Genomic DNA, 16,184 nt, shown 5'->3' on the forward strand with positions numbered 1-16,184 from the left:
AATACGGCCATGTTACGAACAGATGGTCTTCATGTCTGAATGGTAGATAGCCACTTTTCTTCTCGACAATCTGATGATAGACTGACAAAGAGGTGACCTCCATGGGAGGACTATCATCTCCCTGGGCGAGCCAGACTTCATGATGGACAACAGAGACCAGATCCAAAAGACGGTAGGTTATTTAGCTGACCTTATCTGGCTGACGGGGAGCTGATATTTCTCCCTTGCTCGCCTGTGAGCTGCCTCCCTCCCGCTGCCAGCCACAAAATATCAACAGGACCCTGACCCCTGCCTTCAGCAGCGTACATATTGGGAGCGATAGTGGCACCTAATACAAGTAATTATATTTCTGCCTCAGTCGGCCGCTGCTGTCTTGGTTTGAAGTACTTGTCTGAGACTTATCCTTCATTCAATGACTGCTGTGACAAAGATCTACAAAGTCATTCTCACACAATTTCTGACAAATTTATTTTTGGGCGGTGTAGCCGCCCCTATAAGTGGGGTTGAGACACCTCGTTAGTATTAGTTTCCTGCACTGTGATTGGCCCAGCTGGCCCACCTAGCTGTACTGTGATTGGCTGACTCTATTGGCTGACTCTATTCAGCACTGTGATTGGCTAGCGAGACACATGATGACATTAATAACCTATAAATAAGATTATGGACTTCCAAAAACCATTTTAGTTTTTGGAAGTGAGCTTCCATCACTATGATGACCACCACCCACTTCACACTGGGTGTGATTTTGAATAGCCGATGCAAAAATGACACGGATGGCTTTCCTATATTATTCCTAATCCTATATATTAAAATTGCCTAGTGGGTGGGTGGACGGACGTCACAAACGTAACGTGCGGACCTGCGAGGTGCACCAAACTGGGCACCAACACTGGCCAGGGGTCTGCCATCAGAATAGCCACATCAGGAACCACGTGCAGGAACCAGGCGCACCATTGCTCCACCCCTCTGTGTTCCTATTGGCTGGCGTTTAAACAGCCATAACTCAAGTTCCCAGCATGCTAAACGCCTTAAACTTGGTAGGTGCTCTTAGACGGCCAATAGGGACAGGCTGTAATTGCTTAAGCCCCGCCCTCTCTGTGTTCTCATTTGCTGGTCTTAAAACGGCTGTGACTCCAGTTCCCAGTATGCTAAACGCTCCAAACTTGGTAAGTGCTCTTAGACGGCCAGTAGGGAAAGGCTGTAATTGCTTAACTCTTTGCCTGCCACCGACGAGATCTCTCAGATTCTGCGAAGGCGCAGCCTGCCACTGACGAGGTTGACGAGATTAGTGTTTTCAGTGGTTTTCCACCAGTGGCGCTGTTCGCTAACTATGAATGATGCCTGGACCCGGACATGACGTCATTTAAAAAAAGAAAGAAGCTTGTTTACTTCCTGTATATTCATCATTCCTGTATTTTATGGCAAAAACAAGCCACATTCAACTGGCCACAACTATGCAACGGATTACCACGACCGGACAATTTTTCCCCCTGATTCCCGGGTGTGTAATGAGGCGATCGCCGTGAGGACGGCGATCGCGGAAATTATACCATGATTTTTAATACATTTTTTGTAAAAACACTCTGGCAGTGGCGTGGCAACGATGTTATTTCGTGGCAGCCAAATAGTTAAGCCCCGCCCCATATGTGTTCCTATTGGCTGGGGTTTAAACAGCCATAACTCCAGTTCCCAGTATGCTAAATGCTTCAAAATTGGTAGGTGGTCCTACGGGACAGGCTGCAATTGCTGAAGCCCCGCCCCCTCTGCTTTCCTTTTGGCTGGGGTTTAAACGGCCATAACTCCAGTTACTAGATAGAGAAAATCCATTCCTATATTGCGATCACAGCAATGGTCACCGAGCTATGGCTGTTACACTGCTGTAGTGCCCCACATGTGTGCAATTAAGTATTTTTTTGAGGTGTCACTATTATCATGGCAGATCCCTGAACAGCATTTGTGCCATGTTTGTTGATGTTTGGTGCAACGGTGTGCCAGTGGCCCCCAGGGGACCCTGACATGACCCTGGTGTGACTATTGTTATGGCAGACCCCTGGAGCAGTGTTTGTGCCAAGTTTGGTTCTAATTTAGAGCAACGATGCACTTGCAACACCCAGGTCCTCTGTGTGGACACACTTGTGTATTCTCAGCCGATCGAAGCGACTGAAACTCTTACCACACTGTTGACAGTGGAAAGGTTTTTCTCCAGTGTGAATACGCTGGTGTCTTTTCATGTGATGTGACTGACTGAAACTCTTGCCACACTGTTTACAACAGAAAGGTTTTTCTCCTGTGTGGACATGCTGGTGACTTTTCAGGTGCTCTAATTGACTGAAACTCTTATTGCACTGTTTACAGAGGAAAGGTTTTTCTCCAGTGTGAATACGCTGGTGTTCTTTCAAATTACCTAACTGAATGAAACTCTTATGGCACGTTTTACAGAGGAAAGGTTTTTCTCCCGTGTGGACACGCTGGTGACTTTTCAGAGTACATAACTGACTGAAACTCTTGTCACACCGTTTACAGTGGAAAGGTTTTTCTCCCGTGTGGACACGCTGGTGACTTTTCAGGTTATGCATGTGACTGAAACTCTTGCCACACTGTTGACAGTGGAAAGGTTTTTCTCCCGTGTGGACACGCTGGTGTTTGTTCAAACTATCTAAGTGACTGAAACTCTTATGGCACTGTTTACAGAGGAAAGGTTTTTCTCCAGTGTGAACACTCTGGTGTTTCTTCAGGTTACTTAACAGACTGAAACTCTTGCCACACCGTTCACAGTGGAAAGGTTTTTCTCCAGTGTGAACACTCTTGTGTTGGTTCAGGTGACTGAACTGACTGAAACTCTTGCCACACTGTTTACAATAGAAAGGTTTTTCTCCCGTGTGGACACGCTGGTGTCTCTTCAGGTTACGTGGAAAGTCACCAAGTTTACAGATTTCACCAAGTTTACAGATGTTAGTTTTCTTTCCTGTGTCAGTCAGACGATGTCTCTTTACTTCCGATTGAGTTAAAGTCTTGGTAAACTGTTGACTACTGTAAGGATTTAATTCTTCTGAGTTTCCTTGCTGATGGCTCGTCGTCGGGAACAGTGGGTTCATCGTCAAAGCTGCTGCTATGCATCGGCTGTAATGGTCCAAGAACTAATGATATGTGGCCTTACGATCCAGGACTGGTTACGGGGCAATCACCTGGATCTCTGCTGGAATAGTTCCTCTTGTAAGTAGGTGATGAAGTCTTCCTCGATGTCTCTCTCTCTCCATGTGTGTCATTCACACTGTGCAGTCTGGTTTTAAGCTGAGCTGATTCAAAGTTCACGTCATCATTATGTTGTCACCATGATGTCAGCCATGCCCAAATATGGAGTTCCTTTTCATTTACCGAGATAAAGTTTCAGCCCAGTCAACCCTCAATTGTCGTCTTCCAGTATGAAATTAAGTTCTAAAAATAAATGGAAAAGATAAACTAGAAAAGAGTGCTCCTCGGAGCGCAAGTCTCAGCCAGGCCGGGTTGCCTACCAAGGGCGTGCAAACTTTGGAAGGCAGAGTCATAGCCAATTAGAATGGAATCTGGACAATCTGAGTGATACATCTTGATCAAATGACCCCAGATAGGCGCTCGGGTCGCACAGTGATAAAGTCTCTGCCCATTCATTTTATTTACCCATTAAGACCTGAGGCCTATTCTACAAATGCCTTCTAAATCAGTAGTTCTCACACTTTTAAGATTATTATTATTATCTTTGGGCGGTGTAGCCGCCCCTATAAGTGGGGTTGGGACACCTCATTAGTATTAGTTTCCTGCACTGTGATTGGCCCACTTTCCTGTACTGTGATTGGCTGACTCTATTGGCTGACTCTATTCAGCACTGCGAGACACATGATGACATTAATAACCTATAAATAGGATTATGCACTTCCAAAAATCAATTTTTTGGGAAGTGAGCTTCCATCACTATGATGGGGGACCACACCGCCCACTTCACACTGGGTGTGATTTTTGGGCGGTGAAACCGCCCCTATATGTGAGGTTTGGACATTGCACCCCCCCAACCCTGCGCTGTGATTGGGCACCAGTGTACCCCCCTAACCCTGCACCGTGATTGGCCAATCACAGTCTATTCAGGACTGTGATTGGCTAGTGAAACATGACACATGTGCATAGCCCTATAAATAGGACTATGCACTTAAAAAAAACACATTTATGTTTTTTTTTAGGTTAGGGGTGTACAATGGTTGGTCCACAATATTACTTCCATCACTGTGATGACCACTGTGACCACACCACCCACTTCACACTGGGTGTGATTTTTGGGCGGTGAAACCGCCCCTATAAGTGAGGTTTGGAAATTTGTACAATTATCCTGCGCTGTGATTGGCCAAAACTTACCCCGCCTAACCCTGCACCGTGATTGGCCAATCACAATCTATTCAGGACTGTGATTGGCCAGTGTCACATGACACATGTGCATAGCCCTATATAAGAAACCATAACTTAAAAAAAAACATAAATTTGTTTTTTTTAAGTTATGGTTTCGTCCATCATAAAGAGTGTTTCAATAAATGTATTTATCTTTTGTACATGATTGGTTGACTCCATTCAGTATTGTGATTAGCTAGCAAGACACCGCCCACTTCACACAGGGTGTGATTTTTTCAATGTAAGCCACGTTAGCTATGTGGAATGGTTATTGTGAAAAACTAGACCGGTGCCCGAAGCGGGGACCATGCAAGTCGGGAACGATACAAATCGGGAACAATGTAAGTTGGGAATGTATGCCCAACCGAGTTATGCAATACCCTTTGTAACCAGCTCAGTGGCCTTGTGGTTAGCGTCCGCCCTGAGATTGGGATGTCAGGGTTCGACTCCCTGGGCCAGGTCATACCAATGTGGGACCCAATGCCTCCCTGCTTGGCACTCAGCATCAAGGGTTGGATTGGTGGTGTACTTGCACATCATGGCTGGGGGATGTACTTGTACATGACATCCTATTGACAACATCAGGGTACTCCATATATGAGGATTCGCAGATTATCATATATTATTTGGACATCCACTGATCCGACTGACTTTCCACTCAGTGCAGAACATGACATCACCAGTGACACCAGCACGATTTATATAACTGTCCGTGCGCAAGAATAGTCTCCATATATGGGCATGTTACTTTACGTACGTTTGTGACATGCGCCAGAATAGTCTCCATATATGGATGGGCATGTTATGTTTGTGACGTCAACCCACCCATTATGCCACTTTTAAATTACTTTTGTTTAAATTAAGTTACACAGAATGACTTAAAGTACAACAGCGATCACGGAAAATATTCCATGGTTTTTCAAAGGTAGGTAAAGACACTTTGTTTTCGCTGGCACTGGGGTGACATTAGTTTAAAACTTTGTTTATCAATATTTGCGAACTTCCAGTTCAGCACATGTAAATGCACCGTGAGACACACAGCTATGAACCCTCCCCAAGAGTGCTCGTGCACAACAGCAGGCTCGTTCGTGGCTCGACTTGGACAGGCTCGCTCCACACACAGCAGTTTGTGACTTTAGGACACATAAAAGACACAAGCATGTGACCAATACCCGGAAGGAGGGTGTCCCCTAGTGGCATACGTATGCGCTGGGTGAGCAAATTTCATTGAGATGAATCGGCTGTCATTTTTGTATATGCCGCCTCCTGTTCTCACATACCTCACTGGTCGCGATGCAATACATCGCCTTGCTTACAATATCACAATGTATTGAATTGTGACTCCTGTATCGCATCGTATTCGATTATTGGCAATACACAGCCCTACTAATAACTAGGATGGGTTTAACCCATTAAGACCTGGAACTTTGTCATTTTTAGATTTGAGCTAAAAAAGCATTATTTTACACTTTGGGCTATTCAAAAATAGCAGATTTACAAGCTCATAGCGTGGCACCGAGTGCCGCGCTATGAGCTTGTAGATTTGCTATTTTTGAAAAATCGTGAAAATGTGTGCAAATCTTTGAATATATATATATTTTTAAGCGAACATTTTTAACTCAAATCTTTGCTTCTGGGGGTCCCTGGAGCAAAATATTTTGATGGGGGCCCGCGGCCAAATACATATAATTTTGGGGGTCCTTGACATGAAAAAGATTGAGCACCACTGATATAGAAACATACATTTTTCAGAATACTGTTGAGATTTAGGAGACATGTAGAATTGGCTTCAGGTCTTAATGGGTTAAATGCAAAGGACACATTTGAGCAAATCTATTGACAAATATCCTAAAACAACAACTAATATTTGCAGCCAAGGTTTGGTAGCTGTATAGCGGGTACAGCCATGACATGCAGATGATGCGACCTGACTGTGTGAAATAATTAAATAATTCAGGCAATAGCAACAAATCTCTAACAAAGAGACAGATGCATCTTCCTCAGATAAAACTGAGTTTTGAGATTACTGACAGTATTGCTAAGAGTCAGACACATATCAGCTCACGGGTGGACGCTAATCATGTTAGCTAGAGCACTGATCTGATCTGATCTGATCTGACACTGATTGGTCCATTGTTAGGAGGACTAGACAGAAATAATAAAGAGAAAAGTGATAATTATACTCACAGCATTCCAGGAACTGTTTTAGCCTTTCAAACACTGCATTCAGAAAGCCCTGGATAGAAGGAAAGGAGGAAAGAGAGGGAGAGAGGTTAATCTGACATTTTGACAGGCACATCTTTCATGATTGCCCCATCAGTATTATCCAGAAGTGGGAACATTAACCGAGTACTGTAATGATAAAATCTGAATATGCGCGCAAGAACATTGCACATGGCCAGGGTATATGCATAACCTCACTAAGTCATTGTGCAGCGCAAAAGATAATCAATTGATGTACTGTATCTGGAGCTTAGCTGCAGAAAATACCTAGACAGAGATTTGATAGATGGTTTGTTTATCCTAGTATTAGTGTTCAGCCATGAGGCCAAGAGCAACAACATTAATCAATGACACACACACACACACACACACACACACACAAAACCAGGTCCACAGTCAGATAGCAGGTTCGGCTCAGGATGGGGATACAAGAGGAAGACAGGAAGAGAGGTCAAGGTTAAAGACAAAGCTTGGTAAATAGTGGGAGATGGGAACAGAGAGCGAGATAAGGAGGGAGAAAGATATCGAGCGAGTAAGAGTATGCATTCTAAATTCAAACCTATATTTGAATTGAAAACATAAACAGATGTTTGAATGTGACATTTTAAACAAAAGAAAAATAGTGGCCCTACACTAGGCCTCTGTAACCTTGTACAGGAGCTGGCCTCGCGAGGTCACAGATCCGTTCTTCCGCTATATGGCTGTGCATGCCAGGTTCACAGACCCATATTTATGGGTCGTGGAGTAAATATCTGTGTTTTTTGGTTGTTGTTTTGCTTTAAAAAAAAAGAAATAGGAATTTCCAACATTTCAAACATTTTCACAATAATTTCAGCAATGTTTAAAATTTATCTTTTTTAAATCACAAAAATTCCATTAATTAAAATAATATATATAAGCTCATTGCAATACGTTGTAAGCTTATTAGATCAGCTATTTTCACTATTAAATAATGCTTAATTGGTTAATTCAAGATGTATTTTTGAAAGTTTGGGTAACAGGGAGACACCAAATGTATCTTTTGAGTCTCGAGCTGAAAAGTTTGTCAACCCCTGCTTTAATTGATTAAAAATGTAAATGCCATTTCACAACCAAACTCAACTGAGGAGAGTGATTTGTACTCCAAGCAATCTAAAATAAACTCGTTTGGAAATACTTGGTCAGTACTGTAATTACATTTCAGGGTAAAAACGTCTTTGTTGTCACATTTCAGAATGAATGAATGTTGATTGGCCATAAATAGTCTCCTTTGACCTGGAAACTATGTATGGCCAGAAACTAATTGAGCAAAGTACTGTCAAATGAATCTATGAAGGTATCAAAGATTCAGCATCAATTGGAAGCAACCCATAGGCACTTAAAAGAAAAACCTCTGGAATACTTCCAAGCTAGCGTCTCAAATCTCTACGCAGTCAACAGACATTCAGACGATCAGCTAAATATGGTGAGCTAGCTTTGACAGCCTCTTAACACATTGGGTGCCAGCATTTTTTCATAACAACTTACGTTGGGTGCCAGCATTCTCCCCATTGACTGCGCTTTGCTGTTTAAAGCTCTAGACTCCACGAGGAGCAAATCCATGTAAAAAAAAACATCCATTCATGTTGCGCGATGACCCTGGCTACAACCTGGAACGATAACATTTCACTCGCGAGTTACAATGGGGGGGGATCGCGCATCGCGCATGACCGGTTTTCCCCACCGGAAACAGATTCGGAGATATAGGTGTTTTAAAGAAGGAAATAGACAGGAAGTGGATGGCAGCCATGTTTTTGTTTTTCCGGTGATCTATCTGGCCTATCCTTCTCAAGATCACAATGGGTACTCCCAGAGCTGCTCTAGCCCCGCCCGTGTGGAGAAAAACGAAAAAAACAAAAAGACATATTTCACGGTCTGGACCGTGTTCGGCACCGGACCGCTACTCTGCGCAAACACGGTTCAGACCGTGTTTGGCACCCGATGTGTTAAGTGGCATGGAAGGCTTTCAAAAAATAATAATATGCAACACTATTTTTATACAATATTTTATTTATGTAGCTTCATCTCTCTCTCAGTTAAGGGGTCCTTGGACTGAAACACTTTGACGTTATATAACTTAACCTGATAAAAAATAATGCTATCAAATAAGATCTAAAGTAGGAATTATTCATTTGATCTAGCTCTAAGGAGCATGTTTTTCAGCACCAACCACGGAGCAGAGAGAGAGACAGAGGAAGAGAGTGTGAGAGATTGAGAAAGAGATAGGTGTGCAGTCTTTAAATGCAGTTTTTGATGTTTATGTTTTAATAAAACTACATTTTGGTGTGTGTGTGTGTGTGTGTGTGTGTGTGTGTGTGTGTGTGTGTGTGTGTGTGTGTGTGTGTGTGTGTGTGTATGCATATGTGCAGCCATGCATGCATGCTAGAAGGCATAATTAAAAGGCAAGGAAACCAGTTGGAGCTATTTGACTGTGATTTCCAAGCCATCTCCATTAGCCACAATTCCTAGTGGGACACTTTCTTAAGTGTACAATGTATGTACTGGCAAGCTCATCAACATCAACTTCGCCCTTGATGAAGAGGGGGAGAAGCAAAAGGGAGTGTGGCTTGGGAACAGCACACTGGGACAGTTGATCCCAAGTTCACCCAAACCATAGACTCCAAACTGATCATATCACATGGGCATTCTCTCTACAGTATATCCACAATTATTAATCAAATAGTCCTTTCGCCAGTCAAAAGTGCTTTCCATAGACTGCTCTCTCTCAAAATAAGCAATATGCAGTTTCAAGTGTTTTGGGATTGCTTGCTTGTGATCATAAAATGACATGAGTTCGAATATAAATGTTTGATTTATTAGAAAAAACTAAAAAAACTAAAAAGAAAAAAGGAGATCCCGCACTCTGTCTTTACTTACAGCAGAAAAGTCGTTTATGCCATTTAGACCTGCAACCCCATTACGTAACCATACCTTTCAAGCCTTGTTGCTATGTACAGTACTATAGCAACATAATTGTTTTGGTAATATTTGAATCCTGAGGATTTAGAAGGCGTTTTTATAATCGGCCTCAGGTCTAAATGGGTTATTGTAACGTTTCGGTCCTGACCTTCATCAGGTATTTAATACCCGATGAAGTAACCATGTCAGATCTTTACTGTCCTTACTGTAATGAGCCTTGTTATACGCAGCATGCTGATGACAACTGTTTTTCTCCTTCCCTCCCTCTGCCACACAGGTATGTAGAAGTGTCTCGGCATGCCTGGCTGATGTCTCACCGTGGATTTCATCCTACCACCTCAAGGTCAACCAAGACAAAACAGAGCTACTCTTTGCCCCTGCAGTATCTTTCCACATCGACAACATCCAGGTGAATGACACCTGCCTTTGAATACTGCAACTCATGCTGTCTCAAACCTCTGCATCTGATCCAGATTAGAATCCTCGCTTGGTCTTCAAACGTCCAAAATATTCATCTCTCTCCATTTGGGAGCTCACTTCACTGCCTCCGGTTTGCTGCTTGCATCCGATATAAAACACTGGTGATGAGCTACTATGGAATCGGATCACTGCCAATACTCCTAACTTCAAATAAAGGTTTCAGAACCTTGAAAACCTTTTTTGCAAGACTGAAAACTTGTTTCGAATCTCTGAAAAAATATTTGAATCTCTGAAAAAAGTGTTGAATCTCTGAAAAAAGTGTTGATAGGCCGAAAAAAAAATTCAAATCTCTGAAAACATATTTTACAGTGTTTCGCCAACACATTTTCAGAGTTTCAAATTTGTCACAAACACACTTTCAGAATATGCATTTTGGCACTGTTCTACCTGGGTATTATTTTGTTTTCCATGTTTGAAACCTTGTAAAGACTTAAAATAAAGGGTTCAAAAGGTTTGAAAGGTTTGAAAACTCGTTTTGAATCTTTGAAAAAAGTGTTGATAGGCTGAAAGTGTTTCTCAAATCTCTGTAAACACATTTTACAGTGTTTCGTCAACACATTTTCAGAGTTTCAAATTGGTCACAAACACACTTTCAGAATATGCATTTTGGCACTGTTCTCCTTGGGTATTATTTTTGTTTTCCATGTTTGAAACCTTGTAAATGGGGATCGTTTTTGAAACTAGCAACTTTATTGTTGAAAGACTGGAAAAAAATTCAATGGTTAAACTTTATTTTGAAACTCATTTTTTGACAATTCAGCGTCACACACACAGCAGCACACTCTCCTCAAATCTCTGAACACACACGCACGCGCGCGCGCACACGCACGCACGCAGCAGCAGCAGAGGCAGAGCCTCAGAGGCATGCAGGTGCTGAAACTCTGAAACATTCTACTCGAAACCTCGCAGGGAGGCGAGGGGGAGCGGAGGCGGGACCAGAGGCGGGGCCGTTTGACGTCCATTCCAATCACATTTTGTATTTACTGGGCTGGGTGGGACCAACAGCGGTCGGCCAATGACTGACGCTCATAGGGGATTGTCAGACTGCTCAGCCAATGAAAACCCACAAGATAGCCTACACGTCGCTATTCAAGGATTATCATAATAATAATAATATTAATATTATCATTATTCATCGCGCACTGGTCCAATACAATACAAACCAATGCGCTGTTGCGCATATCTAAACACACCCACAGCCTGGCACACAACATTCTATCTTCTAATTCTCCAGGAATGTCTGTGATTATAATTGTCCTATTATCAGCAGATGTGAGAGTGTCAATCAATTCCTTGTGTCAATTGCGTTTACATAAGATGATAGACAATTTGTGCCACGCAATGCCATTCACTCCAAATGACACACTTCAGTTTTATTCATGGTTACACAGGAAATAATGAACTGATTACAATAATATAAAATTCTCTCAAATCAGTAACAGGTAGGTGATACATATGCCCATCAAATATGGTTTTATTGAAAGGCAATCCAGGTACCAACATTCGGGGAATATCTGACGGCTTGGAGCGCCTCAGTGCGGCTGCAGAGTTCATCTTGGAATTTTGTCATTACAATTTTACTGTAATCCACATTCCTAAACCCCCCCACTCCTACACCCCCCCCCCCCCCCAAGGGACCCCCCCCCCCCGAACCCCCCCTGGCCCAAGGGGTCACTCATAATAATTGCATATTGGCATATTTTGCGCATTCAGACAGAACAGTTGAGATTTCATTTGGCCAGATCTCTGGCAATTGTAGGCTACTTGAATTCTTATAATTTTAATGTTTATATGGTCTGTCAAGTTTATATTTTCATTTGGTATCAGTCATGAATTTATTAGAATGTATTAGAATTTTTCTCTATTGATATCAAGCCGGATTTTCCACGTGCATGCTGTAACATAATAATACACAACGTGTACTGTACATATATATAGCCCACTGTAGGCTAACATGTTTGGGGGTTTTAGCTATGGACCCCCAAACTCCAAGCTCCACCTTAGCGCCGCTAATGGAGCGGTTTCAGAAAAGAAAAATTAAACCGAAAAAAAAAGGCGTGTCTGTCTGTCTGTCTGTCTGTCTGTCTGTCTGTCTATAAATCTATCTAAATATCTATCTATCTATCTATCTATCTATCAAACTATCTATCTCCAGCAATGTACCGCTCAGCAACATGTTGTTCAACAAATAGCAGATCTACAAGCTCACAACAACTGTTATTGTGAGCTTATCTGCTATTTTCAAATAGCATATGTATAAAATATGTCTGAATTGGTTAGTGATTCATAATATAATCATTTATATCTGCGAAGTGTAGGATTATTATAATGATTATATTAGGCTACAATTAAAGTAAGCGCATCGGTTAGTGTGATTGAGTGGCTTCCACGGCGTCTGTCTGTCTGTCTGTCTGTCTGCCTGTCTAACTATATATCTCCAGCAATATGTACCGCTTGCCTACAGCTGCCCCCCCCCCCCCCATAAATAATATCAGTCCAGTAATGACAGCCCCAGATGTAAGCTCCCAACGCGGTGATTAGCAACACGTTGTTCAACAAATAGCAGATCTACAAGCTCGGTTATTGTGAGCTTGCAGATCTACTATTTTCAAATAGCGTATGTATAAAATAGGTCTGAAGTGGTTAGTGTATGGTTCATAATATAATAATTTATATCAGACAGACAGACAGACAGACTGGTTCAGTCCATTAATATTGTATTCAGAATAATAATACAAAATTATTATTATTATTATTATTATTATTATTACCCTTATTATTATTATTACTCATATTATTATTATTACTACCACTACTATTACGCTATTGTTATTATTATTATAATTATTATAATTATTACACTAATAATATTAATAATTATTATTATTATTACATTAATGTTGATGTTCTGTCACAGCTCACTGTTGCGCGCACGTTGATTGACGGGTCAGTAATCACGTAGGCCTACTCAGAGACGCTCACATGCTGCAGGTTTCTCAGATGTTTTCTCGTTAATTAACCCACATGTCACATCTCACATGAATAGTATACGCATCAGACAGACAGACAGACAGACAGATCTACAAGATACATAGATAGATAGATACATACACACATTACACAGACAGACAGACAGACAGACAGACAGACAGACAGACCGACCGACCAACACTCAATCACACTAACCGATGCGCTTACTTTAATTGTAATATAATAATTATAATAATCCTACACTTCGCAGGTATAATAAAATGATTATATTATGAATCACTAACCAATTCAGACATATTTTATACATACGCTATTTGAAAATAGCAGATAAGCTCACAATAACAGTTGTTGTAGATCTGCTATTTGTTGAACAACATGTTGCTGAGCGGTACATTGCTGGAGATAGATAGTTTGATAGATAGATAGATATTTAGATAGATTTATAGACAGACAGACAGACACACAGACAGACAGACAGACAGACAGACAGACACGCCTTTTTTTTCGGTTTAATCTTTTTCATTTTTCTTTTCTGAAACCGCTCCATTAGGTGGAGCTTGGAGCTTGGGGGTCAATAGCTAAAACCCCCAAAAATGTTAGCCTACAGTGGGCTGTATATGTACAGTACACGTTGTGTATTATTATGTTACAGCATGCACTTGCGTGCGTAGTTACGCACGTGGAAAATCCGGCTTGATATCAATAGAGAAAATAAATTCTAATACATTCTAATAAATTCATGACTGATACCAAATGAAAATATAAACTTGACAGACCATATAAACATTAAAATTATAAGAATTCAAGTACAATTGCCAGAGATCTGGCCAAATGAAATCTCAACTGTTCTGTCTGAATGCGCAAAATATGCTGATATATAATTATTATGAGTGACCCCTTGGGCCAGGGGGGGTTCGGGGGGGGGGGGGTCCCCTTGGGGGGGGAGGGGGGGGTGTAGGAGTGGGGGGGTTTAGGAATGTGGATTACAGTAAAATTGTAATGACAAATTCCAAGATGAACTCTGCAGCCGCACTGAGGCGCTCCAAGCCGTCAGATATTCCCCGAATGTTGGTACCTGGATTGCCTTTCAATAAAACCATATTTGATGGGCATATGTATCACCTACCTGTTACTGATTTGAGAGAATTTTATATTATTGTAATCAGTTCATTAATTCCTGTGTAACCATGAATAAAACTGAAGTGTGTCATTTGGAGCGAATGGCATTGCGATTTGCGCACAAATTGTCTTCTTTGAATAGACTATCATCTTATGTAAATGCAATTGACACAAGGAATTGACACTCTCACATCTGCTGATAATAGGACAATTATAATCACAGACATTCCTGGAGAATTAGAAGATAGAATGTTGTGTGCCAGGCTGTGGGTGTGTTTAGATATGCGCGACAGCGCATTGGTTTGTATTGTATTGGACCAGTGCGCAATGAATAATGATAATATTATTATTATTATAATAATCCTTGAATAGCGACGTGTAGGCTATCTTGTGGGTTTTCATTGGCTGAGCAGTCTGACAATCCCCTATGAGCGTCAGTCATTGGCCGACCACTGTTGGTCCCACCCAGCCCAGTAAATACAAAATGTGATTGGAATGGACGTCAAACGGCCCCGCCTCTGGTCCCGCCTCCGCTCCCCCCCGCCTCCCTGCGAGGTTTCGAGTAGAATGTTTCAGAGTTTCAGCACCTGCATGCCTCTGAGGCTCTGCCTCTGCTGCTGCTGCGTGCGTGTGTGCGCGCGCGTGTGTGTTCAGAGATTTGAGGAGAGTGTGCTGCTGTGTGTGTGATGCTGAATCACAGTTTCAAAATAAAGTTTTTTTTTTTCCAGTCTTTCAACAATAAAGTTGCTAGTTTCAAAAACGATCCCCATTTACAAGGTTTCAAACATGGAAAACAAAAATAATACCCAAGGAGAACAGTGCCAAAATGCATATTCTGAAAGTGTGTTTGTGACCAATTTGAAACTCTGAAAATGTGTTGACGAAACACTGTAAAATGTGTTTACAGAGATTTGAGAAACACTTTCAGCCTATCAACACTTTTTTCAAAGATTCAAAACGAGTTTTCAAACCTTTCAAACCTTTTGAACCCTTTATTTTAAGTCAGGAGTTTACAAGGTTTCAAACATGGAAAACAAAATAATACCCAGGTAGAACAGTGCCAAAATGCATATTCTGAAAGTGTGTTTGTGACAAATTTGAAACTCTGAAAATGTGTTGGCGAAACACTGTAAAATATGTTTTCAGAGATTTGAAAAATGTTTTCGGCCTATCAACACTTTTTTCAGAGATTCAACACTTTTTTCAGAGATTCAAATATAGTTTTCAGTCTTGCAAAAAAGGTTTTCAAGGTTCTGAAACCTTTATTTGAAGTTAGGAGTATTGGCAGTGATCCGATTCCATAAGCTACTAGACAGCCAAGGGCATAGCACCCCCTACCTCCAGGATATGATCGAGCCCTACACCCTTTCCTGCACACTATGATCAGCACTAGATGTCTGTCTCAACCGTCCCTATGACAACCTGGCCAACGTTCCAGGCTACATAGCCTCCTTTCCCAGTCTGTCAGTCTTTCATGCTCTCATTTCTTTTTTTATTCACGCTTTATCTGCACACTCCACCAGGCAGAAGGCAGAGTGGAGAATCGTGTGTGTGTGTGTCTCTGTGTGTGTGTGTGTGTGTGTGTGTGTGTGTGTGTGTGTGTGTGTGTGTGTGTGTGTGTGTGTGTGTGTGTGTGTGTGTGTGTGTGTGTGTGTGTGTGTGTGTGTGTGTGTGTGTGTGTCTCTCTGTCTAACTAGATTAGCAAACTAATGGGCCGATGAGTGACATATTTATTGTGCACACTGCCAGCAGGCTATGGATATAAAGTGATGTTTAATCTGTGGAATTACCTCTTCAGTCTCCACCTCATCTCCTGTCATTCACTTCTCTTTGCATTTGCACTTGTCGGCTCTTTAGATCGATACTAGCAAATGTTTCCGTTAGCGGATATTTAACGACCATTGGCAGGTAAATATAAATATTGTTGGCCATCTCGGCCAATAAAAAGGGAGGTAATTTATTGTCTATTATTATTATTAGGCTTATGAATTAAATAAAATATTACAATACAAAAATGTATA

The 16,184-nt window shown here is 41.6% G+C and overlaps 1 protein-coding gene across 1 annotated transcript in view; it reads right to left on the reverse strand.

The window, feature by feature from the left end:
- ipo11 (importin 11) overlaps positions 1 to 16,184 on the reverse strand; it is a 213,132-nt gene that overhangs the window by 162,195 nt on the left and 34,753 nt on the right. The window contains exon 8 of the mRNA XM_080434451.1: positions 6,601 to 6,649. Within this exon, the coding sequence (XP_080290577.1) occupies positions 6,601 to 6,649 (49 nt within the window). The remainder of the gene's footprint in view (positions 1 to 6,600; positions 6,650 to 16,184) is intronic.

The sequence above is a fragment of the Gymnoscopelus braueri genome (genome assembly GCF_963280865.1).
Source record: "Gymnoscopelus braueri genome assembly, chromosome: 7".
Classification (NCBI taxonomy): domain Eukaryota; kingdom Metazoa; phylum Chordata; class Actinopteri; order Myctophiformes; family Myctophidae; genus Gymnoscopelus; species Gymnoscopelus braueri.